Source organism: Mixophyes fleayi, chromosome 7 (genome assembly GCF_038048845.1).
Source record: "Mixophyes fleayi isolate aMixFle1 chromosome 7, aMixFle1.hap1, whole genome shotgun sequence".
NCBI lineage: Eukaryota > Metazoa > Chordata > Amphibia > Anura > Limnodynastidae > Mixophyes > Mixophyes fleayi.
This window is the reverse complement of record NC_134408.1, coordinates 129696359-129724017: the sequence shown is the minus strand read 5'-3', so window position 1 is coordinate 129724017 and position 27659 is coordinate 129696359. Positions and strand designations below refer to the sequence as shown.

The 27659-nt window shown below is 40.4% G+C and overlaps 1 protein-coding gene across 1 annotated transcript in view; it reads right to left on the bottom strand.

Moving 5' to 3' along the window:
* Window positions 1–3734: 3734 nt before the first annotated feature.
* The window catches only part of SLC38A11 (solute carrier family 38 member 11), a 29901-nt gene continuing 5976 nt past the window's right edge, over window positions 3735–27659 (bottom strand). Inside the window, exons 5-12 of the mRNA XM_075178668.1 lie at window positions 27104–27169; window positions 24541–24647; window positions 23817–23896; window positions 13070–13140; window positions 10810–10971; window positions 7856–7968; window positions 5838–5969; window positions 3735–4016 (exon numbers count right to left, since the gene is read on the bottom strand). Of these exons, the coding sequence (XP_075034769.1) occupies window positions 3738–4016; window positions 5838–5969; window positions 7856–7968; window positions 10810–10971; window positions 13070–13140; window positions 23817–23896; window positions 24541–24647; window positions 27104–27169 (1010 nt within the window). The 3' untranslated portion in view covers window positions 3735–3737. The remainder of the gene's footprint in view (window positions 4017–5837; window positions 5970–7855; window positions 7969–10809; window positions 10972–13069; window positions 13141–23816; window positions 23897–24540; window positions 24648–27103; window positions 27170–27659) is intronic.

Here is a 27659-nt window from a genome sequence, read left to right as displayed (position 1 = left end):
AATTGAAGAAATCCAATGCTGTCAGATCTGCTCCGAAGAGCAGAGCTGAACAGCGCATGTGTGGAGGGATCACATGATCCCTCCCTGTCACTCAGCGCTCTCTCTCTCTGCAACGATAGTTGCAGAGACAGAGAGGGGATCTTTGTGCGCATGTCCAGTTCTTGGAACTGGACATGCGCAATTGAAGAATGAAAAGAAGGAGGAGAAGTTTAGGAGACAGCGCTTCCGAAGAGGGGGTTAAGTATGATTTTTTACATCACAGAAACATTAGTTTTTCGGAACTGCTGTTTCTGTGCAGGGTTGTACATAAATGTGAGAAATAGTTCAATCCTTATCATTGCGATAAGGATTGAAAACTACTTTTCACTTTATGTGAATATTGATAAATGTGCCCCCATGACCCAGCAGAATCTGTTCCCTCACCTCCAGAGCGTTCAGTAGAGATACCTATTGTGTGTCCCAGCCGCTTACTGCTAGAGATTCAGGGCACGGCCTTCTCTCCCCACTATACCTGTCCTGGCAGTGAGGCCCTGTGCTCCTGTACTGGAACAGCTCACTGGTTCTTGCTGCCTCCGTTTAACATCTTTTTAGTGATGGGAACACATGGAGAAGGTGAGGTGGAGCTGCATGTTGCAGCATGAACTATCAGGGGAACCGCTTCCCCTGGACCTGTACACTCCCCCCTGTGCTCCAAGCAACCAGCTATTACTGGCTGTGCAGCTTCTGGATCATCATACATGGTAAGAGTCCCACTTTATCTGAAAAACCTATCTGGACCCCTAGCCCCAGACTGCTGGCACTACAGTTCTTGCAGCAACATGCAGCAACACCCCCCCTTCTCCAGTTGTTCCCCGCGACGAGAAAGCAGTTAAATGGAGGTATATGCATATATTTATCAAATAACTTAGCCATGAGTGCCAAAGTGATCGGTCTACCACAGAGCCAGATTCAGGGCTACATGGGCCTGGGGCTGAAAAAATATAAAGGGCCTACTGTGAGAGGTGCTGTCCCACCGTAGGTGTGGCCAGTGATGTGTGGGTGTGGTCAGCTGTGTGGAGGAATCGCCAAAACCATGGAGGGCATAGCTTGTACTTCCCTTTAACCATTTACATCTCCCTTCCATCTTCCCTTATATAAAGAGTGCACTGGTTCACACAGCATGTGATTGGCTGGCTGTTGTTCTCCAACGATGGGACCATCCTCTGGCAACCAGGTCCACATCACCACCCCGCTCATTGCCCCAATCACCGCTCCCCCTCCCTGTGCTAGGTGCCCTCACAAATAAAATTTTGTTTTTTTTTCAATCCTGGCTGGCCTGAGCCTATTTCTGTGGAGAGTCCCGGGGCTGCAGCCCCATCAGGCCCATTGTTAATCCAGCTCTGCTCTACCATGCGAAAGGTATGCCAACACTGACGTTAGATCAGTAGATGGTAGAACGCAAAATATTTATATTTTTTAGAGTAGATCACAGAGTCTAAAAATCTGGCCACCCCCCTGCTCTATTGGATTGAGATCTGGTGACTGTGGAGGCCATTGAAGCACATTGAACTCATTGTCATGTTCATGGAACCAGCTTGAGATAACGTGTGCTTTGTGACATGGCTCATTTTCCTGCTGAAAGAAGCCATTAGAAGATTGAACTGTGGACTGCGTCCATAAAGGGATGTATATGCTCAGCAGCAATACTTAGGTAGTCTGTGGCATGTAAACAATGCTCAACTGGTAACATGGAACGTAATGTGAAGCAAGAAATCATTCCCCACACCTTTTCACCACCACCAACGTGCACCTTTAACAGAAGACAGGATGGATCCACATTGTTTACACCAAATTCTCACCCTACCATCTGCATATCGCTGCAGAATGAAGATTCGACAGATCAGTCAACGTTTTTCTGATCTCCAACTGTCTATTTTAGGGTGAGCCTGTGGCCACTGTAGCCTCAGTTTCCTGAATATAGCTGACAGGAGTATAACTCATTGTGGTCTTCTGCTGCTGCAGCCCATCCATTTCAGGATTCGGCGTACTGTGCCTTCAGAGATGCTCTTCTACATACCACTGTTGTAATCAGGGCCGTAACTAGGGCTGTGCGACAGGGGCGACCGCCCAGGGCGCAACTCTGAAGGGGGGTGCAATTTAGGAATATTTTAGGTTAATTTGGTTAAAATTGAGGGTTAGGGGTGCGGCATTTGCCTTTCTCGCCCAGGGCGCTAGAATTCTAAGTTACGGCTCTGGTTGTAATACATGGTTATCTGAGTTATTCTCTCCTTTCTTTCAGCTAGAACTAGTCTGGCCAATCGCCTTTGACCTCTCACATTAACATGGTGGTTTCATTCAGAGAACTGCTGCGGCAGCAGCAAACAAATACAAATCGTTCTAGTTGATGCAAAACACCTTCAGACAACACATGATTCAGACGGGCTCTAATTAGCAGGTTCATTTAACATGACAGGGGGCTTACAGAGCGCACAACATTTACGTGGGATGGAGGTTGTGCCCCCACCCCAGGTGTCAGTAATCCCTGTCACCTAGACTTTTGTAAGAATATAACTAAATTGGAGCTATTTGCAGTTGTTTGTTGAGCTGGGAAGGAAACACTTTAGAACATACAGCACAGTTGAATTCACAGGCATATAGTATACAACAGACAACAACTTCTCTCCAAAGAAGCAATCAACATCCAAGTAATTTTTGCCTTTCACCATTATGTAGATTAAAAAGATTAATGAAATGTTGGCATGATGTTGGTACCTTCTCCCTGTTTCTAACTAAATTCCACATTACTACCAAGGGGATTTTCGTAGAGGGGCAGATATCTTATTTTGCATACCAGATACAAATCTAGCTACAATGTCACTTGCTGTGGAGAAACATGAGAGAAGACTATAACGAAATACCTCTCAAACACTAGTGTTGATGCTAAAATGTAGAAAAATCTTTATTGAAAAAAAGCCAAAGTTTCTGGGACACCCAGGTTCAATAATAATGTCCTTAACTTTTTGCATCAACACCAGTGTTGCAGAGATATTTTTAAGATTTGGCTTTGAGCTAGTGGGCTTTGTTACTGTCTTACATCTGGTAAATCAAAATGACAAAAGATGCATAGGTTGCAGTTCTTTCTAGGGTATATGATGAATATCCAAAACGGTCTGGACTGTTTCATGAAGATTCCATCTTGGATCTCATTTCTTGTTTGGGCCTATAAAAGACATTTCCTGTTTGGGCCTATAAAAGACACTTCCTGTTTGGGCCTATAAAAGACACTTCCTGTTTTGAAGCCTTTGCTTGAGTATTGTGCTTGAATCTGAATTAAATGCTTTCACAGAACCGTACTCCCTCTTGTGATTTGGATTGAAATTGTAAGATACTTTTACCAGACCCTTATCTGCCTTGGGACTATTGCCTTCCCTTGTTGGATACTTTAGATTTGTATGTCTAAACAAATCTTGTTTATTTCAGAACTACCTGGCTATTGGATTCCATCTGTGATACCAGAAGTGTGACAGCTGATTAGCTCCAGGTAGTAGTAGGCCTTTAAATGTTACCTATTAATTGTTTTTGTATAGCCACTTTCTTGTGGCTTTCAAAAAAAAACAAACGCTGTTTATATGTATTATTTTTAAATGCATTTTACTATTTTAATCAATATTACATCCATACTACATAGTATGTCTCTCAAACATATTTCATTCACAACTATAAAAATAAGATACTTACAATACATATTTATCAAGCAGTTATTTCCCGTTTACTTCTGATGCATTGTTTGGGTATGATCTGTTTGAGGGGCTATTGATAGATGTCGAATTTGAGAAACAGTAAAACATCTCGCTGCCATGACTACATTCTTGTGGATATAAAATGGCCATAGCAAACCCTACTGGCATTATTATTATACCAAGTAGGAGGATGAAGCAGGGCATTACATTGTTGGCATGGTACCAGTGATCTGCAGACAACTTTAGATAGCAGGCGGTAGGAATGATGAAGACAAGAGGAGTCGCGCTCATAACTCCCTGGAAAACAAGAGATATATTTTAAATACACTTTTCCTGCATATTTAAATACTTACCCTGCTTTCTATTTTATATTGAAAGGTACAATAGCACCCATTTCATGATATGTTTTGCAAATTATTGTTATTCTTTTCTTACTCCGTCATGGTTGAAAATAAAAGTGTGAACTAACTAGTTTATTTGCATATTTAACTGTTATCCTGAGTGTGTCATCTATTGCCTTGGGGAATGTGGCTAGTCTAATAGAGGGGTTTGTCTAGTGCCTAACAAGCTCTGCAATCCCCATTCTCTCTTCCCTGTAACAGCCGAATATGTCTACCAGATGGGGGATGACCCCGTAGACCAATAGGAAGTCAAATGCTGTCTGCTAGTGGCTTCCTATTGGTCCACATGGTCGCACCTGAGGGGGAGGGGTGCAGCGTACAAGGGGGGTGAGGTGCTTAGGGCCCCCACAGAGCTTCCTCTGGCCCTGGTAGTATACCGAATAGCAGAGCGGGACTGCTATAGGCTTCAGGGAACTCAGCAGATCAGGTATACATCATACTTGCCAACTCTCCCTGATTGTCAGGGAGACTCCCTGAAATAGGGGTGATCTCCCTCACTCCCTGAAGAGTCTGGCATTCTCCCTGATGCTGAGCCAGTACAAGACGTGGTTGGCTTTGACATCTGTGGCATGATGACACAGTTCAGAAATTGTGTCCTATGTCCATGTATTGATGCCTAAGGAGGTGGCCATTTTCATGGAGACCATTGATTTAATCAAAGACTGACAGGTAAGACAACATGACTACAGTAATGGAGACAGAAATGTAAAAGACACTTCAGTCTCTAGAGATTCATTAGCTGCTTTTCTTTAACGCATAGTTGCCTACTCTCCGAAAGACTTCCGCATTTCTGGGAGACCTCCCGGGTTCCCGGGAGAGCAGGGCAACCTCCCAGGTTCTCTCCCCTGCAATCCTGCAATACATAAGTTGCGGGGGTGGGGCTTAATGACACAAATATTGCATAATTTAGCCCCGCCCTCTGCTGTAATTGGCCAAAATTGTGACAAAATGGTACAATTCATCAAGCCCCGCCCCGCACGCCCACCTCCCCCGGGATCTCCCTGAAGCCAATGAGGAAAAGTTTGCAAGTAGGGTATACACTTCATCAGAGGTAAGTAAAGCTGAGGATTTAATGTGAATTTAGTGCCCTCTGCTGTATACTAGATTTAAAGTTTTGAGTTTGCAATCTTTAAGGCAAAAATAAACATTTTGAATTGCCTTTTAAGCTTTTGTATTAAACATACAAAAATTAATGTTTGTTCTCATAAGACAGGATATGCAGTGTTTATTTTAAGACAGTATGACAACAGTGCTTAAATGTGAACCCACCCACTGACTAATGTCTTCTAATTTTAGACTTGAGAGTAGAAGTAACATTCGTTATTATAAAAACAAAACGCTTATACACTATATAAATCAGCCCAAAGTGGGGTCCAATACAAAATGCAGGATTTGTTTTTCTAAAGTCACTTGATACGAGAATGAATGTTCAATGTGCATTAGTATACACCAGGCAAACAGCATGCTAACAGTTGGGATGTACAAGGTGTATATAACTTTGTGTCATAGAGGTGTGTCAGTGTTATGTACACTATTTATTCTTAAGGGTTGAAACATCTTGAAATGTATTATTTGCTAAGTTCTGCCTAGATGCCCTCATCCCACTTGTAAGACATGCCAGTGAATTAACTGCTTGTGAATGTAAACACAGTTGATTCAAATTAAATTATTGTACAAATTTGTACAACTACCACATAACCAGAAATAAAGCACTTACATTAAGCTCCAGCACAATTCCTAGGCAGTCGAAGAGTAAAGATATAATTGTGGTAAGAGACACAACTAACACGGTTGTTGCAATATGAAGACTGGTTGAAAGGGTCCCACCAAAGAATACATTTGAAATCACCTGCAGAAAAATCCCAAAACATTTACCTGTGATTGATCACTTTAATAACACACTTTACCAGCCAGCAACATTTGGAGTAACATCGCCATCTATTGGTCAGTGTAGAGCAGTGTTCACAGAAATTAGTGCACTTAAGGCAGTACTAAATTTAACTGAGTGTGATGAACAGATTGATTGACCGATTTTGTATTTTTTAATTCTCATTCATTTAACTTAAATATTACACTTATTATAAGTATTTTTTTATATTTATATTTTCAGTCTCAGTGTTCAACTAATAGAATGCATCCACATTATTATTGGTTCATAAAGTAGATACTGTTTGTAGATGAAAGATTCATGTTAACCCTGAGGTTATTCATATTCTTATACTAGTCTAATGCTCTTTTGTGTAAGTCTACATTCACTCAGGTTTTAAGATTCACTGGATATAGACCAATTTACAGCTGCGAATTTAAAATGTACGTAAGATTTAAAGGCAATGTTCAGTTTTGCCCTTTTGCTCTAGAACTAACCCACCCCCACTTTATTGTCTCCTTACCTGAATTGTGGATTTTTCACCCCTGGAATCGATTGCTCTTCCCAATGGGGTCTCTGATGAAAACTGGTGGTAAATAGACTGCGGGGAAGATTCCGTTGGCTCCGCCTCTTGTGACATCATCAGCTGCCAGCATTCAGAGGCTCAGCACCAATAGTTATGGTACTGGAACATTGAGAAGTAGTTGTGCAGTTATCCTGAAGTTCCAGGCTGCAATGTTTGGAGCTGGGACTTTGAATGTGGATGGAAAGTAACTGTGTTATGATGCGACAAGAGGCAAGGCCGTTCTAGACTCTGCTGCAGTCTATCTCATACTGGCCTACTTTTAGGCACTGAAGTCCGGGAGATCCCGGAAAGGTGGCGTGGCTAGAGGGCGGGATGGGATGGGGCGCGGTCAATTGCGTCATTTTGGCCCCCGCTCCTGCGCCGGAAATTATGTTTTGATGCTGGGGGCGGGCAAAAATGATTCACAGCAAATCGCATTATTTTGGCCAGGTATTTGCCGGATGCGGGAAAATTGCCTGCTCTCCCGGGAGTCCGGGAGACCGACCCAGATTTTGGGAGTCTCCTGGACATACCGGGAGAGTTGGTAAGTAGGGTCTATCTGGTAATTGGAACCTTTCCATCAGAGACTCCAAAGGCTCAGATTAAAGGAGTCCTAGGGTGATGAAAAGGAGAGAGGGGGGATTGCTTAAAAATGGACAAAATTAGAATTAGTAATTAAGTGCAACTTGCTGCTTCCCTTTCTTGATTAAAGCCTCAAGGGCTCATTTACTATAATTGCCTTTAGGAATAAACAGTGCCATAAAATCCATGTGAACAATTTTTTCCCAGTGTTGCAATTACTTATATCTTTTATATATATATATATATATATATATATATATATATATATATATTTTTCGACAGAAGAATGGGCTTGCTTGCTGCATTGTCCAACTGTCTCAATTATTATTATTTTTTCAATCATATTAAAAAAAAATAAGCCAATTGCTTGTATCTAAAAAATGACAGATGGTCCGAACATAAAGTAGTTCATTGTATTCTGAAATATTGAAAAAGAGTGTTGATTGGATCATGACCAATTGTTGACATTGTTGGGGTATATGAATACTTCCATAATTCACAGCTTAGTCTAGACCTAGACCAAGGGGTAAATGTATGAAGCTCCGATTTTTTCGGAGCTTCATACATTTACCCCCAAGAGCAGACTTTTATTTTGCCATTAAAAATTAAATGTCAGATAATATCTATTCCCAAACTACTGTGCTACTATACTACAAAGTACAATAAAGAGTACAATACATTGTTGAGTTGACAAAATCTATATTTAAACCTGAAAACTTACCTCTCTAGCAACAAAACATTCCATCGGGTAAGTCAGGATTATTGTTATTGCATAGCAAAACCTTCCAATAGTGACCAGGTCATCATCCTTACAATAATTTTCAAACAGGTCCCCTACGAAGGAAACATGGCATATTAGGAGGAATATACAGTATGTGTACATTGCAAGCTTATATTGCTAACATGAAGCACTGTGTCTCAATAATGTTGTATAAAGACAAAGATGGCAAAATGTGACTTCGCCCTTCAAGGAGCCCAATCCACATTTACTATTCTGACCATTTTCATTCACACATTGGGGCTCGTGTAGAGTTGGAACTAATTGCACACCGGAAGTTAGCCCTGGAAAAGACATGCATATAAAACGCATTTATGTGCATATGTTTGGGCTGACGCATTTCACTAAGCATCCAACTTTGCAACACTAACATATGCACCTGGTTACCCGAGGGAAATTGGACAGATATGGCTTGACATAGATACAGACCTAATACTTTGGCAGCTAGTATACTAGTACTTCTGCCTCACAGCACTGGGGTCATGAGTTCAATTACCGACCATGGCCTTATCTGTGTGGAGTTTGTATGTTCTCCCCGTGTTTGCGTGGGTTTCCTCCGGGTGCTCCGGTTTCCTCCCACACTCCAAAAACATACTAGTAGGTTAATTGGCTGCTTTCAATATTGACCCCCAGTCTCTCTCTGTCTGTCTGTCTGTGTATGATAGGGAATTTAGACTGTAAGCTCCAATGGGGCAGGGACTGATGTGAATGAGTTCTCTGCACTGCGCTGCGGAATAAGTAGCGGTATATAAATAAATGGTGATGATGATGATAGTTACTGCAAGGAATGTATCAGAATAATAAACAGCAAATACCTGGAATAAATAGCTCAAGATGCTTCACACACCAGGTGGTTCATACTGCATTTTACTGTACATATCATGCAAATATTTTACTTTTCTTCAAATATTCAGCCATACCATTAGGTCATAATCAATATGCCAATACCCATCACCCATCAAAACTACACCATGCAATAAAGTCCAACATGCTGGGAAAGTTACATAAATTTTCATATCTTTTTACTCTTTCTGCTTATAAGAAATTGTGTAAAAGTGTTAAAAACTGAATGGCACAAAGTTTTTACTACAGAACAGTGGTCTCTTCTTACACAGCAAACTTGCACTGGGAATTCAAATCAGTGAAATGCTAAATCCAACTTGGAAGAAAATATTTTCATGCTTTTCAGAATATTTTTTTTAGCATGGAGGATTAAGTGACTTTAAGGGGAAATTGTGCTAGAGTGAGAATATGTTGCCAACAACTTAGATAGATATAGGCACATCTTCCATTTTGTTCCCTTTGTTCCTAATGATGATTGCTAAATGTTAAGAATTTAAATTAGCTTTGGAAATGTATTCTAGGTTCTTTGCATAGAACAAAAAAACTCAGCAAATGTTCAGCATGACCTTGTGTAGAGTAAACACTGGGCACTGTTTGATTTGTATGTTACCTAGTTACTAGAGTATTCAAATACTGATTGCTGTTGCTATTTTTGAAAACGTTAAACCTGCATTATCACCAAAGGATGGAGCTTCCCCTCTCCATGGAGCCTATGTGGTTGGTTTCACTGCCCCAGCTGAAAAACGTAGCTTTAACTATAGGGGCCTATTTATCAACCCTTAAATCATACGGAAATGTCTGTTTCTGCATGGTTTAGGTAAAATTAAGGTAACGGACATCTGTCCCGCATTAGACTAATTACCACAGAATACCGCAGTCCCCATAGTCTAGACCAATTTATCAAGCAGTGAAAAGCTTATCTCTTCGGAGCTTGACCCCTGTAGATGTGGGTGTAGAAAGACTGTAGTGACAACTATCAGGAGTGAAACAAAACAGCATATCTGCCTGTTTAACACGCCGCGTTAAAAAAAACTGAATAGCTTTTAACGCGGCTGCCTCTCACACACCCTATACTTTCAATGGACCTTCCACTGGACCGCGAGAGGGCCGTTTCATGAAAAAAAACTGAGCGTTAAAAATGGAATTGAATCGTGGGGGAAGTTAACCCACTCGAAAATGATAAAAAAATAGCGGTCAAAAAAAAACAACTCGCTGACAATTGAATACCCCCCTTAGTGTGTGCTGGAGGAGTTGGAGTTATGTGTTGAAATTTTAATTGTATCTATTGATTGCTACTTTTTTTTTCTATAATTAACCAATTTTAACAAATACTTTTATCTTATATGCTATATAGCGTGGTTAGACAACCAACGCTATGCATTTTTGGTACAGTGTTGGAAACACAGTTGGATGTACAATAGGAATCAAATAACTATTCTCAAATATAAAGTTGCGTGTATGAATAGTTACTCATTGGTTCTTTAAAAACAAAGTATTGTTATGTATTGCGATTTGAATGTTATATTCACATGATATTTCTTACACATAGAGTGCCTGTAGGTGAAGTTAAGGGCTTCAGGGCACACACAAAGTGGCATAAATGTAGATCAATACCCAACAAAGTTTAATGTAAAGATGAGCATAACAAGGATAGTGTGGTCAGTGGCCTGTTAGAGTGCAGACGACCGCCTACATACATAATCTGCTGATTGGAATTATTGCATACTGTCCTACTTTCCCAGAATGTCTGGAGAGGCTCCCAAATTTCGAGGAGTCTCTTGGACTCCCAGGAGAGCCGTTGACCCTCTCGGAGTCCACCCACTTGACTACTGTAGTGGGTGGAGACTGGACTTGATGACACAATTTGCGTCATCATAGCCCTGCCCCCCTGCTGCACGATGCCCAGAATCGCAGCATTGCACATGAGGGGGAGGGACCACAATGACGCAATCGCGTCACACGACCTGAAGCACTTTCCACCTGACCTGAGGTTTTAAATGTCAACAAGTATGAATTACGGGTATGCCAAAAAATGATCAGAACAGTTACATTACCTTGGGTGTATCCTGTAAAAGACACATATCCAAAGACTGAATACTGGACACTGATAATTAGTGATATTATCATCGACACATGAGTAATACGGGACCAATTACTGACTGTTGCTTTTTCCAGAGATCCATAGATCAAAAAACAGGCATGGTGGCACATAAATACTAAATAAAGAGAAAAATATAAAGTAATTTATACATTTCACTACTGAAGTTGCAAAGTGAGTTATTTAAAATAGGATAGCACCAAAAAAATCCTCATAAATATTGGTTCAGTCCACAGAATGGCTGCTTCCATTATTACTGGATGCTATTTAAATTGTGGTGATACAGTTTATAAATGTGTATTGCAGACAGACTTGCCTTATTTCTACAATTGCCAAATGTAAATGTAAACTGCAAAACTGCGTCCTAACATGTTTATCTTAAGCATACTTGCCTAATCTCCCGGAATTCCCGGGAGGGACCCGAATTTCGGGGAGTCCTCACGGACTCCCGGAAGGGTAGGCAAAGCTCCTGCATTTGCTGAAATCCACAGCATGGAATGGAGGGGGTGGGGCTTAATAACGTAATTAAGCCTCCACCTCCTCCATTCAATGCTGTGACTTTCGGCTTTTTATAGTGGGGGCGGGGCTATTGTGACGCGACAATGATGTCACCACGCCCCCTCCTATCCCTGCCAAATGACTTCTCCCCGGGGGAGAAGTCCTTAAAGGTTGGCATGTATGATCTTAATTGACACCGATTTTAAGCCATTACAGCTTGTGCTGGTTACAGCTAAAGCAGGGGGATAATAGGTGTGGGGTTACCCTGCAAAAGCAGCAACCAGCTCCAACCAGCGACACCAAGCGCCTTCCCCCCACCCCCCAACACAGCAAGCCAGCATCATGCTGAAAGGCACTTGGGCTCATCCTGGCACCTCCTGGGGAGATGGACATAGGGTAATGGTGTACAGTTAATAAATCATTAATTACATTTGAGGAACTACATATTTCAGCTAGCCCTGGCAGCTCTGGACTGCTTGGTTATGTTAAGGGCCTGCTTAAACATGTAGTTCCATACATATATGGTGACTTAGTGGTTAGCACTTCTGCCTCACAGCACTGGGGTCATGAGTTTGATTCCCGACCATGGCCTTATCTGTGTGGAGTTAGTATGTTCTCCGTGGGTTTGCTTGGGCTTCCTCCAGGTGCTCTGGTTTCCTCCCACACTCCAAAAAAAACGTACTAGTCAGTTAATTGGCTGCTATTAAATTTAACTTAGTCTTTCTCAGTCTGTGTGTGTTAGGAAATTTAGACTGTAAACTCCAAGTGGAATAATAAAGTAGTATTTAGGTGTGTTGTGAATTTTTTAACTACAGTCATGGCCAAAAGTTTTGAGAATGACACAAGTATTGGTTTCCACAAAGTTTGCTGCTTCAGTGTTTTTAGACCTTTTTGTCAGATGTTGCTATGGTATACTGAAGCAAAATTACAAGCATTTCATAAGTGTCAAAGTCTTTTATTGACAACTACATTAAGTTTATGCAAAGAGTCAGTAGACCCTTCATTTTGAATACCTCTGCAATTCGCCCTGGGATGTTGTCAATCAACTTCTTGGTCACATGCTGACTGATGGCCGCCCATTCTTGCCTAATCAATGCTTCGAGTTTGTCAGAATTTGTGGGTTTTTGTTTGTCCACCCGCCTCTTGAGGATTGACCACAAGTTCTCAATGGGATTAAGGTCTGGGGAGTTTCCTGGCCATGGACCCAGAATTTTGATGTTTTGATCCCCGAGCCACTTAGTTATCACTTTTACCTTATGGCAAGGTGCTCCATCATGCTGGAAAAGGCATTGTTCATCACCAAACTGTTCATGGATGGTTGGGAGAACTTAGAAGTCCCCAATCCCCCTATCACAGGGCTTGGCAAGAGCAAGTAACTTAAAACTTTGGTTTGTTTTACTACACATACATAATAAAAAAAAAAGTGTTTTTTTTATGTTCAAATCTAAATCAGGCCCAAAGATGGTGGCATACAGATTTACACAACTCTGCTCAATTACACTATATTTACTAAAGTGTGGGTTTGAAAAAGTGGGGATGTTGCCTATAGCAACCAATCAGATTCTAGCTGTCATTTATTTAGTGCATTCTACAAAATGACAGCTAGAATCTGATTGGTTGCTATAGGCAACATCTCCACTTTTTCAAACAGTTTAGTAAATATACCCCTATGTTCTTTTATATACACAGTATGGCAAAATTTATCCACAGATATTTACCAAAAGACATGACTCCAACTGCTTGTATTGCATTCCTGTTTGCAAAAACCCAGGCGTCTTCAGAATGGGGTCTATAATAGGAACAATAAAATTAGTAACCCATCGTTAAGTTTGTGAATGGTGCAGCTAAATAAACCCAAACACACATTTATTACTGTGTAACTGTTCTTACTTGATTGAAATGGGTGATTTGCCACAACAGTAAATTGGAAATGGCAGTGGCTGTATTCACATATTGACAGAGATATGCCCACATCTCTGTCTGTTTGAACACTTGCCATGTGTCCCATTATGTCATAGGCAAACCGAGGGGGGGGGGGTTTCTAGTGCCTGGAAACCCCCCTCCAAGCCTGGGGCACTTTATAATTGAGGTTGCTGGACCCTGCTCCCGCTTCACACAGCTCTGCTTGAAAAGGGAGAGCTGCGTGCACCTAACAGTAGTGTACGCAGCATTGGCCATGTATATTATGGGGATAGGAAGAGTTGGAGAGCAGCCAAGCACTGTCTAATATTATAGCCACGCCCCCATGCATGCTGGTCACGCCCACTGGCGGCGTGGTGTGGAAAATCCTGCGTTTGCCCCTGTATGTACATATAAAATGTCACAGTAAGTTTAAATGAAAATATAATATTTAGATCTAGATGTAGTGGGGATGTTGCCTATAGCAACCAATCAGATTCTAGTTATCATTTATTTAGTACAGTCTACAAAATGATAGTTAGAATCTGATTGGTTGCTATAGGCAAAATCTCCACTTTTCAACGGACACTGGCAGCTTGATACATTTACACCTGTGTCTCTATATATGTGTCTTGGCTCTTCAGTGCTCTCATCTGTACTATATTTGATAGCGCATTTTAGTGAAACCTGAGTGCGCTATATAACTAGATGATGATTAAGTGGCGGAAATCAAATTTTGTGATGAAGACATTTCCAGGGTGCGACATTTAAGTGATACAATCTTTAAGTTCTGCTTCTGGTTTGTCATTTTGCACAAAGCCATTCTGCAAAGTATTTGTAAATTTGCCGTTTCCTGAATTTAGAGTCCATGAATAGATCTGGTATGTCGACCGTCAATTCCTTCTGTGTGGGGTGGTTGGATTAAAAATGGGAAAACTTAAGGCCAAATTCTACTGGCGAATGTTCCACAGAACATTTTTGAAAATGTCTCTAATTAGAAGTAGACACTCAAGTTTTCCCTGACTGCATATGATATTGCAGTGACTTGGGTTTTGTCCTCTAAGTATGAAAGCCAGTACTCTTTCCACGAGACCTCTCTGATCTCTACTAAAAGAATAATTAAATCTGGTTTAAACTGTTATTCTGGAAGGAAAAATCGTCAAAGGGCACAGACTTTCTGACGTCTTATTAATTTACTACAACAACACAAGAGATCAAAAGGACACACAAGGACACAAAGGGAGAAATTATAAGGTACAACATAGCATTCTATGTTCAAATCATTTAAAGTCTTGGAAAGATAGAATTTGATGGCAGATTATCTTGTCTTCTCTTTGTTACCCAGCAGTTACCTAGCATCCATGCTCTGGCTTCAACTCACAATATTATTTAACATTGCATTCAAGTGTCTCTGCACTGGAGCCGCCCCCACAAAGCATTTAGTACTTATTCCTATTGGTATTATTATAGGGACAAAAAATACTGATTTTTTAAACAAAGTATGTTTTACACAGTGTCTTTAGTTGCAAAAGAAATACTGACACCAGGGGGTATATTTACTAAACTGCGGGTTTGAATAAATGGAGATGTTGCCTATAGCAACCAATCAGTTTCTAGTTATCATTTATTTAGTACATTTTACAAAATGACATCTAATTGGTTGCTATAGGCAACAAACATATATATAATAAACTAAACATATCAGTTGAGTTTTATATATATATATATATATATATATATATATATATATATATTGACAAAAATAGAAGTTTGCCACAGACCCATAAGGGAGAGGCTGATTTTTCTGGGAGTCCGCAGGCTCATGCTACAGACAAGGTTAAGTCTCCACGCTTTTCTACACACAGCAGAGGTTCACAGGTGGAGCACATGTGTGTAATTAATTAATGGTTTAAAGCGTTGGTGGTGGGGAGGAAGCAAACATAGCTGGATATGTGTTGTGGGCGGGGCAACCAACACCAGCCAGTGGCCGGTTACTAGAGAGAGGATATAGTGTCTAGCTAGAAGCAGGGTCGCATGGAATTGTAAATACTTCTGTTTGTTTGATTGCTGGAACTACAAAAGTTGCTGTCTGTACCATCCTGACTTCCCTTAATAAAACTACAGCAAAGTGGTTCAGCAAACTTTTGTCAGCATTAATTGTTTGGTGTGATTGACACAATATTTTATAGTGCCTTGGCATGGAAAAAATAGGGTGTAGCTTAAAATGCTGCTAAGAGGCGGCGGGGGGTGGGGGGGCCTAAGAAAAACTTATTTTTTTGGTAATTACTTTACAAAATGTGTTTTCTACTTTGCCATAGTGTCACAGGTCTCACTGTTCTACTGGAGTCAATCAGGCAGTTTGGCAAAACCACTCATAGTAATGAGTGGAGATAAAAGGCCTGATTTAGAGTGGCAGGGTAAGTGCTGTAGAGATGCATCTTGGTACAAAACGCACACTCCTTGTGTAGAGTTACACGTAATTTGATCAAGGGTGGTAATGTGCAAGTACAGTAAGGGAGTACTTGCAAATTAAGCCACTTTGGGATGCATCTTATTTTGAGTTACACAGATCTTAATATGTTAGTTTGAAGTAGAGATGCTCACTGACCCCCGTGAACTGGTTTTGGTTTTGGTTTTGGATTAGCTTCGTGTTTTGGTTTTGGCAAAACCGCCCTTGTGTGTTTTGGTTTTGGATTTTTTAGAAAAAACCCTAACATATGCTAAAATCACATAATTTTGGTCTTTTTTTGTTCCTACATTATTATAAACCTCAATAACACTAATTTCAAGTCATTTGCAGTCAATTTTGACCACCTCACAGGTCACAATATTAGTTTCATACACTTTCGGACAAATACTGCAGCGACCTGGCTGGATGGTAAGCGACACTCGGCAGTTCCTAGCACATCTAGGACACATTGGCACACAGCAGTGGCAGAAAAGAAAAATGGGGGTCCGCCTTCCCTCCCACCCACCGTTATGTTGGATTTTAAAAAGGAATCCAGAAATCCGACCACGTCACAATGACGTATTGCCTCGTTTTCAAATCTTAAAAAGGGCGAAGGTACCGAGCCGAGCGGTACTCCGATCTGTTAAGTTTCGGTTCTCGGGAAACCGAGCCTGAGCAACTCTAGTTTGAAGCATAAATGATGGGCCTACATAATCATGGTGCAAGTTTTGGAGTTGATGATGATTGTTGTATCTTTATCACTGATGCATCCACACTCTAGGTTAAGGGTTGCACATGTCATAAGATGCATGCAGCTTAAAATACAGATGTGCAAGTGTACAGATGCATTTTTGCACATCTGTCAACAGAGCACTTTTACCCTAATTCAGGCCCTAGGTATTGTATGCCCTATGGAAAAATAATCACAGTTCACAGAGGCCTAACTACTGCCACTGCAAGGAGTGCAGCCTCTATAGAGCCCGGGCCAGATTGGGGACCTGCAAATGCCTGCCCGCCCCCCTCCAAGGCCACTGTTGTGACGCATGTGCAGTGAAGCCCCGGTTAGGGCTGGTCCCGCGGCTATGCGCACCTGCACAGCACTGTTCCGCCCTTACCTGCTTAGAAAGATGGCTGTGCTAAACTCTCAGCGTCATGTGAGACTTTGCAAGATCTACCCAATCAGAAGTCATCCATCACTCAAACCATTTTGAAGGAGTGGACATTTGGAAACTATAAAGGAAATCAGCCTAGAACATTACCCTTTCTTATCATCCTCATCCTTAAATGTTCCACACAAGTAAAACATTCTGTGCTCTCATTCCCAAGCTCTTATTTGCAGGAACAGTTTTTCCCACAGTTAGTGAATTATTTGCTTTTACTGCATTTGTTTACACAGCTATCCTATCAGCTGACTGCCCTAGCTAAAACAAATGAAAGAAAAATCTCCACCATGGATAAGGGAACGGTTCAGGCCAAATTATCATTAATAATGTGCATTAAATATTTCTATTTTTAATTTATGTTTCACTAAATAAGGACACTCATTATCTTCATGTGTAAGGAAGAAAGACTGTTTACTTTACTACAGAATGGCTCTAGTTGGAGTATTACCACTTTCATATGCTCAGCCAGAAGGGGATAATCCCTCTCTAAGGTTACATTAGGGGGACACATGTAACAGCCCCATTTAGAGACAGGTTCCACAGATGCCTTTATAGACATGTGAGGTCTATCAAAACTCCAGAGACCTCATCCCTTGGGATAGACAAATGCTAAAAAGGACTCTCACCTACTTGGTCTCACAGACCAAGTGTTACTATACTGATACTGTAACCCATACTTACCTACTTTTTGACCCCCCTTCCAGGCTTTCCCAGAATAGAAGTCTAATGGGCAAGTGTAACGAGCATAAAAATCCATCATTGTGCAGAGGAAGTGGACCAATAATGATGTGAATCACAATCCCGGGATCCGCCTGGGAGGTCTGATGACCCAAATCGCATCATCAGGGCATCCACTTTGTGCTATAAGAAAGAGAGGCAGAATCCGGGAGAGTATCCTACTCTCCAGCAGTCTGGGAGTTCTCCTCGAAATTCAGCAGTCTCCAGGAGAGTATACAAGTATGACTATAACTTTTAAGGTAAATTTAACTATCCTTATTACCTACAGTCTTATATAATAGTATGTTACTCCTTACATACTCTTAATGGATTGTCAAGGAGCATCAATGATAAATAATGAGAATAAGCCATAATTTATACAGACAGAACATACACATAACATACACCCAGTGCTCGCAGTGTGGCGGTATGTGCTGGGATGATATACCGGCACTTCTACCACCCACCTCTCTGAAGCTGCTGACATGCTCTACAGTGCAGGTCAGCATAAGATTACATACACTGCTGCCTGAGCAGCAGGTACATGACTGCACCCCTTGTGGCGAGGGAGAGTATAGCGAGATTCACAAGCTGGGAGGTTCACATGCACACTGTGTATAGGCAGCCCACAGACATTCACTGTGCAGAGCCACACTCCCCGACCCCTCCACATTGGGAGAGTGGACAAAGTAGACAAGTAAAGAAATGGAGAAGAGACACATGGAAGACATAAGGGAGAGGTAAAGAAAGACAGTAGAGACATTATAGAAAGATAAAGAGACACAAGAGATATGATGGAAAATATAATTACACAAAGACAAGAGAGAGAGAGATGTAGGAACACGGTGACCATGAGACACAGGACGGTTAGTCATTCATTGTATAATATGTTTCATATTAATTATATAGAGTTAAAAAGCATCTAAAATTAAGTTCATACTATCAAAATTCCTAAAGCTTCTGTGGGCCTAGGCGCCCCCAGCCATTCACTTCAAATTTCCATACCAGCGCTTCTAAATTTCCAATTCGACCACTGCATACACCCATGAGATTAGGAACACCCCCATTGCCTACACAGAGGAGACAGTCAACATGGACCGAACCCATACCAATAATAGTGTATGGTGTTTTTTTTGGCGTTTCAACTAAATATAGTAATCTATAGTATGACTAATAGCATTGCAATATTTTTTTTTAATTAAATTAAAGCGTTAGAAATGTTTATTAAAACAATAGATTCCATACACAGTTTGCAAGCTTATTTTCTGCAAACCACTAAGTTAACTTGGGCTATTGACAAGAATAATGTGTCTGTTCAGTCTCAATGACATTTTTATGGAATCCCTGACTTTGAAAGTACAAAAGCTCTACAAACAAGCGTGATATATACCGTATATTTTTTTCACATACAAGCCAAATGCTTTATAAAAGAAAGGCCTTGCAGCTGTTTCCCTCTTGTGGCAATGATAGAAAATACAATATGAAATCCTATTCTATTCAACTTGCTGCAAGAGATCCTAATAACAACATCAATTCAGTAATGGCATGTTGTCACCATTTGCTGACGTGTATTATTTGTAGCGAAACTATTAAAAATGTCAATATGGTCTATACAACAGTGGGTATTTACAGTACTAAGGAGCGAGGTTGAACTTTTGTAATTCATTTGTATAAAGCTCATTAAAACATATAGGGGCATATTCAATTCCGATCCGATTCGCGGTAACGCGCGTTACCGCGGAAAATGCGCACAACTGCCGGTAATACGGTATCGCAATAACGCGGATTTTCGTACGCAGCCCATCCACGTTATTGCGGTACCGCGGATTACATTCGCGGCCGTTCCTGCGCGATCCCGCGAATCGGGATCGGAATTGAATATGCCCCATAGTTTGCAGAAAAATAATATTAAAGAATAGTTTACATACCAGTATAACTGTTAAAAGGTGTATTTATATGTTTTTGTATATTGCATAACTCTAACTACAGAACTATATCGTCATTTATAATATTTGAATGACAAAGCTTATGAAAGGCAGTATTTAAATTAACTGACTCTCTGCGATACACTCCCGTCTACCATATAGGAAAATTATAGCTCCTCCCAAAGAGATTCAGGAGGGGTGCTTGGCTACAGTGAACCAGACCAACAACTTTCAAGGTGCCCACTTCATAGTCGTTGGAATCAACCAGAAGAAAGCACTATGTGACTCGTTTTGGCAGTTGGCAGATGCTCTGAAAAATGCATTGGATGGAAACGGTAAAGTACTTTCGCGCGCCCTCGGAATTGAAAACGAGGCAAAACGCCATCATTACGTCGTCGGATCTTGCGAGCTTTGGATTCTATAAGTACCGCCCTCCACGGCGAACCAGCGCCATATCACAGAGGGACACAGAAGGGGTAGCACAGTTCTTTTGGCAGTCTCTACTGCAGTTGGGCAACGTCAAAGGTAGAATAAAAAGAGGAGGGGTAGCAATGTTCTTCAACGTCTCCAGTGACATTCAGGAGAGCTCCATTGCTAATTGTCATTGCTGAAATAGAAATAATAGGTCTGGCAGGTTTGGTCTTCTAAATCTGCAGCCTTTGTTTGAAAGTGTATGAAAATAATTTTGTGACCTGTGAGATGGTCAAAATTGACTGCAAATGACTTTAAATTAGTGTTAATGAGGTTAATAATAATTGGGGTAAAAAAGCAAAAATATGTGATTTGAGCAAAAACAAAAATAGGGATTTTAGAAAAAAAATCAGGAACCAAAACCAAAACATGCAAGGGCAGTTTTGCCAAAACCAAAACATGAAGTTAATCCAGATCCAAAACCAAAAACAAACCAGAACACGGAGGTCAGGGTTGGTTGGAAGAAGTGGAGATGTTGCCTGTAGCAACCAATCAGATTCTAGCTGTCATTTATTTAGTACATGCTATAAAGTGACAGCTAGAATCTGATTGGTTGCTAAAGGCAACATCTAGTTTTTTAGAAACCTGCAGTTTAGTAAATATACCCCCTGATCTCCAGAACCTCAGAGGTGATGGAGAAAAGGTTGCATGCACGTTCAGAAAGGAACACCCCTATAAATTCAACGTTTCGACCCCTTCAAGTCATGTCAATAATTTTCTTCTGCTAAATATAGTCTAATTTCTGCACTTCGGTGCCAAACTTGGTGCACCAGTAACAGCACTTAGCAAGAAATGCCCTCATCAGACTCCTCCCATCAGCCGCTGCAAACTTCTACAACCTGGCCTGCTAATCCATGTGTATCCCTGTAGCACAAAGCACACTTACCCAAAACTAGCCGTGGGACTTGAAAAAAACAGCATTTGCTCTGTAGTGTGCACATTAGCTGTTTGTTAATACATTTAATATATACATGTTACACCCACCCACCCCGATCCTTAAAAGGGTAATTGCACTTAAAAGATAAAAACTTTAAATTGGGTCATTTGACGGCTAAATCACTGATACATAGCAATGAATAGACAAGTAATTAAGAAAAATTGAGTGAGGTTCAAACTCCTAATAACCTCTCAGACTTAGGGACATATTTATCTTATAGTGAAAAAAACTTCATTAAAATTATGAGTTTGTCCAATTTTTTAAAGGTAAGTAAATAAAAAGGTTTTTTTTGTTTATTAACTGTTTGACAAAAATATAATTTGCAATTTTTATGTTAACATTTTTCTGGATATTTTAGCTGATGTATGAAATGATATTGAATAGATAGCCCAGTTCCTACTCTCTTTTCCCTAGTTACTAACAGAACTCGACAGGCAGCCACCACAACTGCTTTTCAATTGGTGCAAAAATGTTGCAGCTCTGTGCAGAACAGTTAACCCTAAGGCTGGGTAAACGTTACAAAAAATTTCTCCTGATGAGATATTCTTAACGATTTTAGTAATGACTGAAAGTCCCGATCAGCATGCCGATTCATGTGTACACACTATACATGTTTTACACCATTTACCTTCAGATCTGTGCTCTTCATCTGGGCAGCACGGTGGCTAAGTGGTTAGCACTTCTGCCTCACAGCGCTGGGGTCATGAGTTTAATTCCCGACCATGGCCTTATCTGTGTGGAGTTTGTATGTTCATCCCGTGTTTGCGTGGGTTTCCTCCCACACTCCAAAAACATACTGGTAGGTTAATTGGTGGTTATCAGATGGACTCTAGTCTCTCTCTTTGTCTGTCTGTGTATGTTAGGGATTTTAGACTGTAAGCGCCAATGGGGCAGGGACTGATGTGAGTGAGTTAACATTCATTTGAATTTGATGGCACAGATAAGGAGTGCTACGGAATCAGTGGCGCTATATAAATAAATGGTGATGATGATGATGATGATGTCATGACCATCATCTGAAAAGATCGTGACTCTGTAATCTCAATGTAGATCTGACTACACTGCTGGTCGTGAGTATGTACACACTGCAGATTTGGAACAACATTGTTCCGTCGTTAACATAGATTTTTAGTCTGTTTATAAAATCACATGAAACGATACGATGTGCTTTGGAAGTAACGATAATCGCTCATCATTGGAGCATACACACTAATACCATATGGGGCAAAACAGTCGTTTATCATGTGACTGGCCCGATACTCAGGTGAAAAACCTGTAGTGTGTACCCAGCCTATGCCTGCACACACTAGTATTAAAGCCTATTGAACATAAAGTAATGTACTAATGAACCTGGACACATTTTACCAGGAGTTTTTTTGCCTTTTTACTTTTAAAACTAATTTCAGAATTGTCCTTGAGTTTGAATAAAAAAAGCAAATTTTTGGGGGGTTTTCAATAAATTATACATATTATACATAACATTATAATAATTCTATGTGAGATGTTTCTATGGATACAAGAACAGCGACCATTAATAACCATTATTTTACACTTTCTCTGCATATTCCATATTCAGATTTTCCGGTGTAAATAGGTATCTTTAATGAGCTGTAAACTTCAGAACAGGAGGCACTTTTAAGACTAGACATAAACATAGAAACACTCTGTAAAAATCCAACATAAGAACCCAATATATAGAATATTAGTTGGGAGTTTCCTGTTAAGGAAACCCCCACCTGATGCATGGTTCAAAAACACATCTCATAGAATGTTGAGCAACCAGTTCCCAACGTTCAGTGACTTTTTTCATTGCGGTGAGAACACAGTGATTGCGGGTGTCTGCTGCTGTATAGTTTACAGTAATGTATCACCATAAGGATGGATCTGTCATTGTTCTATATGTTACAGCTCTGTCACTGAAAGCTAAGAGAAGTGCCAGATCGCCATTGCTATGTCCTCTCTGCCTTTAACAGTCGTGGTTTTCCACCTTGATCCAGTCCTTGATCCAATCATCATCATCATTATCATCATTTATTTATATAGCGCCACTAATTCCGCAGCGCTGTACAGAGAACTCACTCACATCAGTCCCTGCCCCATTGGAGCTTACAGTCTAAATTTTCTAACACACAGACAGACATAGAGAGAGAGACTAGGGTTAATTTGATAGCAGCCAATTAACCTACTAGTATGTTTTTGGAGTGTGGGAGGAAACCGGAGCAACCGGAGGAAACCCACGCAAACACGGGGAGAACATACAAACTCTGCACAGATAAGGCCATGGTCGGGAATTGAACTCATGACCCCAGTGCTGTGAGGCAGAAGTGCTAACCACTGAGCCACCGTGCTGCCCATAGATCCAATGCAATCAAGTGATAATCCAGATTATGTGGACATTTTAAATTAAAATCATAATGAGCCTGCTACTTTAAATACATCACAAATTTCTTTCTGCTCGGTTAGATCAAAGTTGTAAGTTTCTTTTACTTATGATAAAAAAGTATTCATATAAAAATGATTGTAACATAACGTGTGTGACTCAATTCATGTGATTATGTAGAAATGCAAATTATCCATTTGGAAACAACAAAAAAAGATGCCTCATACACAACAACCTACATATACAGTCATCTTTATAAGACCTGTATCATTGCACATTATCCCCTATGTCCTACTGGTACCAATGTCCAGCAATGTGGTTTAAAGGTCCAAACAAGGAAGTGATTTACAATATAATTGTAATTTGCTCACAGAATTTAGACTGTAAGAGCCAATGTGGCAGAGACTGATTTGAATGATAAATATTACTTGTAAAGCAATGACTCAAAGCTATCCCTGTGATTGATGTGATGATTATGTGAGGAGAAACAACTGAATGCTATTATTAAAATATACATTACTTACATTGTCAAAGTTAAAGATGATGTTCGAATCATCACAATCATCAGGACGATTACTGTTAGAATGAGGGACATCAGAGATACCTACAGAGAGACAGTGGAACAATCTTATCCTTGATTTCATACTGATGTCTGTTAAGATATAAAATTAATGACTGTCAATTTCTTAAATAATTTTTTTCACACTTATTTTACTGACAAATCAAAGTCATGTCCTAAATGTTTATTGATTCTGCACTTAAGATATGTGTGTAATACAGATAACTACCCAACTAAAGGAAAAACCAACATCATGCTGCGGTTTGAGTGATGGTCTTACCCACCTTTCGGTAGGTAAGTGCTTCCGGGAGAATTGCTTACTTCCTCAAGAGTTCCAGGGTCTCCCCCTAATTCCGTAGTGTAAGGTAATGCAGAACAATATCTGTCTTTAATAAACTCCTATAGGTATTATAATACACAGGAAGTCAAACTTTACTTTTAAAAATGCCTCATTTTGAATAGTTAACTTTACAAGTAAACTCTGGTCTGGGAACAGATGTACCAATCTCTGGGGTTAGGTAGGTCCATATAGGAACCATTATGAAAAGGATGGACATAGAAGCTGTCACCAGCCTGCAGTAATATAATAATGTCTAGCCACAACTGTTTATTAGGGTGATAACCACAGATGAGAATAGACATCAAAGAGGAAACACAGACCAGACTGAAAGTCTAGCAGCTTAATTTACCTTTCCTAACCTTTGCATATTCCGGTATAGTGCTATTGGCAGAGTAATCACGATTGTTGTGCTCAAGATAGCAAAACGACGATCAGCAAGTAGGCTTTCTTCAGTAACTAAAATCAACAAAGATACAGTGAAACAATTATAAAAAAAAATAGCACATTATTGATCTATTATCTATATTACAAACAAACAATAAAATGTATACCATATAATAGTGGAGTTCTCATCCTCACATTTCTTAAAGGGGATGTCTCATTTCAACTATTTTTGGAAGGTATTACGTTACATTTCATGTAATTTAACTAATAAAAGGTCTAGTAGTAGTCAACAATCCTTGATGCATACTTATAAGAAAGAAAAGAATGCATCTCAGAGATATCCACTTTTAATTAATGCAAATTGAATAAAGTGCTGGGATTTCTGCATTATTCTGTGTCTACCAGGTCTGAACTGGTTATCTGGCAACTCTGGCATTTGTCAGAAGGACTGGTGGACCTGAAAGAATTAATAGACTGGTCTGGGCAGTGGTCTCTGAATATTTTACATTTATCCAACACTAGTAAAATAGTTTGTTAAAGGTATAAGCAGGGGTACTGAGAGGGGGTGGGGGGCAGTTAAAAATTACCAGTCAGGCTTGGGGCACTGGTCTGCCTGTGTAGTGAAAGGAGCCACTAACCTGGTATGGACACAACCCCTTGGTGACTATGGAAGGGGTCCCAAAAAAGTTCATGTACCTGGGCCAGTGGCAGATCCGGCAATTGCCACCCCATAGCAGCACAGACATACCTTTAAATTACAGCCAAGACACTGATTAAAACTGTGAAAGGGGCGGGGCCAGTCAGGGCCAAGGGACTGACCAACCAGGACCATCCAATCAGCATGAGGGGGGCATGACTATGCAAACTCGCACGCCCTAAAAATAAAGTCTAGACCTGTGCCCAAAATTCTTCTTTGTGGCCCTGGGTATAAGTGGGCCACTAACAGAAGGTTGGATGCCTCTGTGACATCATTATTGCTTAATGCAAAAACTTGTAGACTTCAGAAGCAAATAGGAATGTGGATTAGTTGGTTTATACCAGTTCTTCTTTATAGCCCCAGTTGGGCCTCATGTGAATGCTTTCTGTTTCTTTCTTAGTTTAGTGTTTATACTCAGGTGTATATCACTTTATAGACATCTGGTTAAAGCTGACTACAGGGAAATAGATATTACATGTGCTGGCTAACATTATTGCAGGAATCCACTGTAGATGTGATATTCCTACTTCCCATCTGGCGAGCTGCTCTTCTGGTGAGCAGGGCCTGGTTATCCAATGGGCTGTATAAGCTGCAGCCTAGTGCAAAAGGTTTATGGGGGTGCAAAATTGGGACAGGGAGAATCACAAATTGAAATTAAGTTTAAAATAGAATAGAATAGTTGTCCTCCAAAATAAAAATAGAACGTAAAGAGAAATATGGTATTCCCATGGTAACAATTGAATACAATGATTCATCCACAGGTAGGCGCTTGAGAATAAGCGAGCAGGAAAGACAGGGTGCAGGTGCGACAGTCTCCCCCTCTCCACCCTCACCCTCAGTCTTCACCCTCACCCTCAGTCTCCCCCTCTTCACCCTCACCTTCGGGCCTCCATTTCGTTATACAGTTGTGATGATAATGAAAATTAAATGAGTGACAAAGATCGCCTTGACCTACTTTAAAAGCCAAGTGGAAATACGTTTTGACAATGGTGGGGGGAGGGTTGAAGGAGCCGGATTTTAAATTAAGGAGGAGTTTGATTTTGCCTACTGAGACGGTGCTAAAAAACGCGTCAGCTAGGGTGGCCTGAACTCTTAATCAAGCCCTGCTGTGAGTATATTCAACTCACATTAATTAAGGATCCTACTGAGACACAATGGGGTTTACGTACTAAAATATTGACTGGTTGCTGTGGACTACTGCACTGTGTGTTTGTACCCATGTAAGCAGATAACTACCATTATTTTTGTATTACTCTGGATACATGAGTGACTGTCAAGTGGTATTAGACCATGTTGTTTTTTGTTTATTTGTTAAATAACGGTACCAATAAATTTACGATATCAGTCTGCAGTTACAAGAAGCTCTTCATCAACCCATCAGGTCTACAATCAGCGTCGCTGGTACCACATATGACTATTCAAAAGTGGGCAGATACCTTCTCAGAGAGAGTTGACAAGTAATTGGGTTTTGCCTGCAGATCCCTATCGGACAATCCTTGTCAACCCTAGGAGAGGCTCCTGCCCACTTTTGCATTCTCCTATGTAAATTAACGGATGTAGATAAAGGCTGAGCTGATGGAATAAGAGGTGTGCCAGGCATTAGGTAAACTTTAGCAGGTGACAAAATGTTTCTAATAATTCCATTATTAGTGACAATATGAATGTTCTCCAAGATTTTCACACCCATATGCTGGACTATTTTCATGTGCTTCCTTCATGCTAAAATGCAGGAGACACGATACCTTGATCTCTTGTTGCAGAGATAAGGGCATATCGGTGTCAAAAAAGGACAATTACACCAGAAAATTATACAACATATAACATTACTCACCTCCTGGAATTCTTTGAAATATTTTTGGCAAAATGTCTCCGGTTATTATGTTGTAGCTGACCATTGCTAGAAAAAATATAGAGGTGGATTAGAAAACAGTGGCAACCTGCAACAAAATAGGTCAACTAATAATAGGAAAACAATGGTAGGACAGTCCTGAACATTTTCAGGGGTAGGAAGGTCCAAACTTAAAGGGCTAGTTGCATGCACTACAGTTAGATGTAAGCAGCTCACCCTTAATAAACAGTACAGTGTGAAGCAGGACATACCTCCCAACTATCCTATCAGTCTGGACAATATCCTGGCTGTGCGGGACAGTCACAGAAAATTGGGACTGCCCCACCAGAATCAGGACAGTTGGGCTACAAACAAAACTCAATGTAAACGGCGGACTGTACGTATAAAGTTTAAATTAATAAACAAACAGCAATAACCTTTCAAATTATAGCCTTAATAGTAATAGTACTAATAATAGTCATCAACTCATAATATTTGGACCAATAACACATCTGTAAGGGGGTGGTGAGTCCCCACTTGCCTGGGCAAACAAAAACAG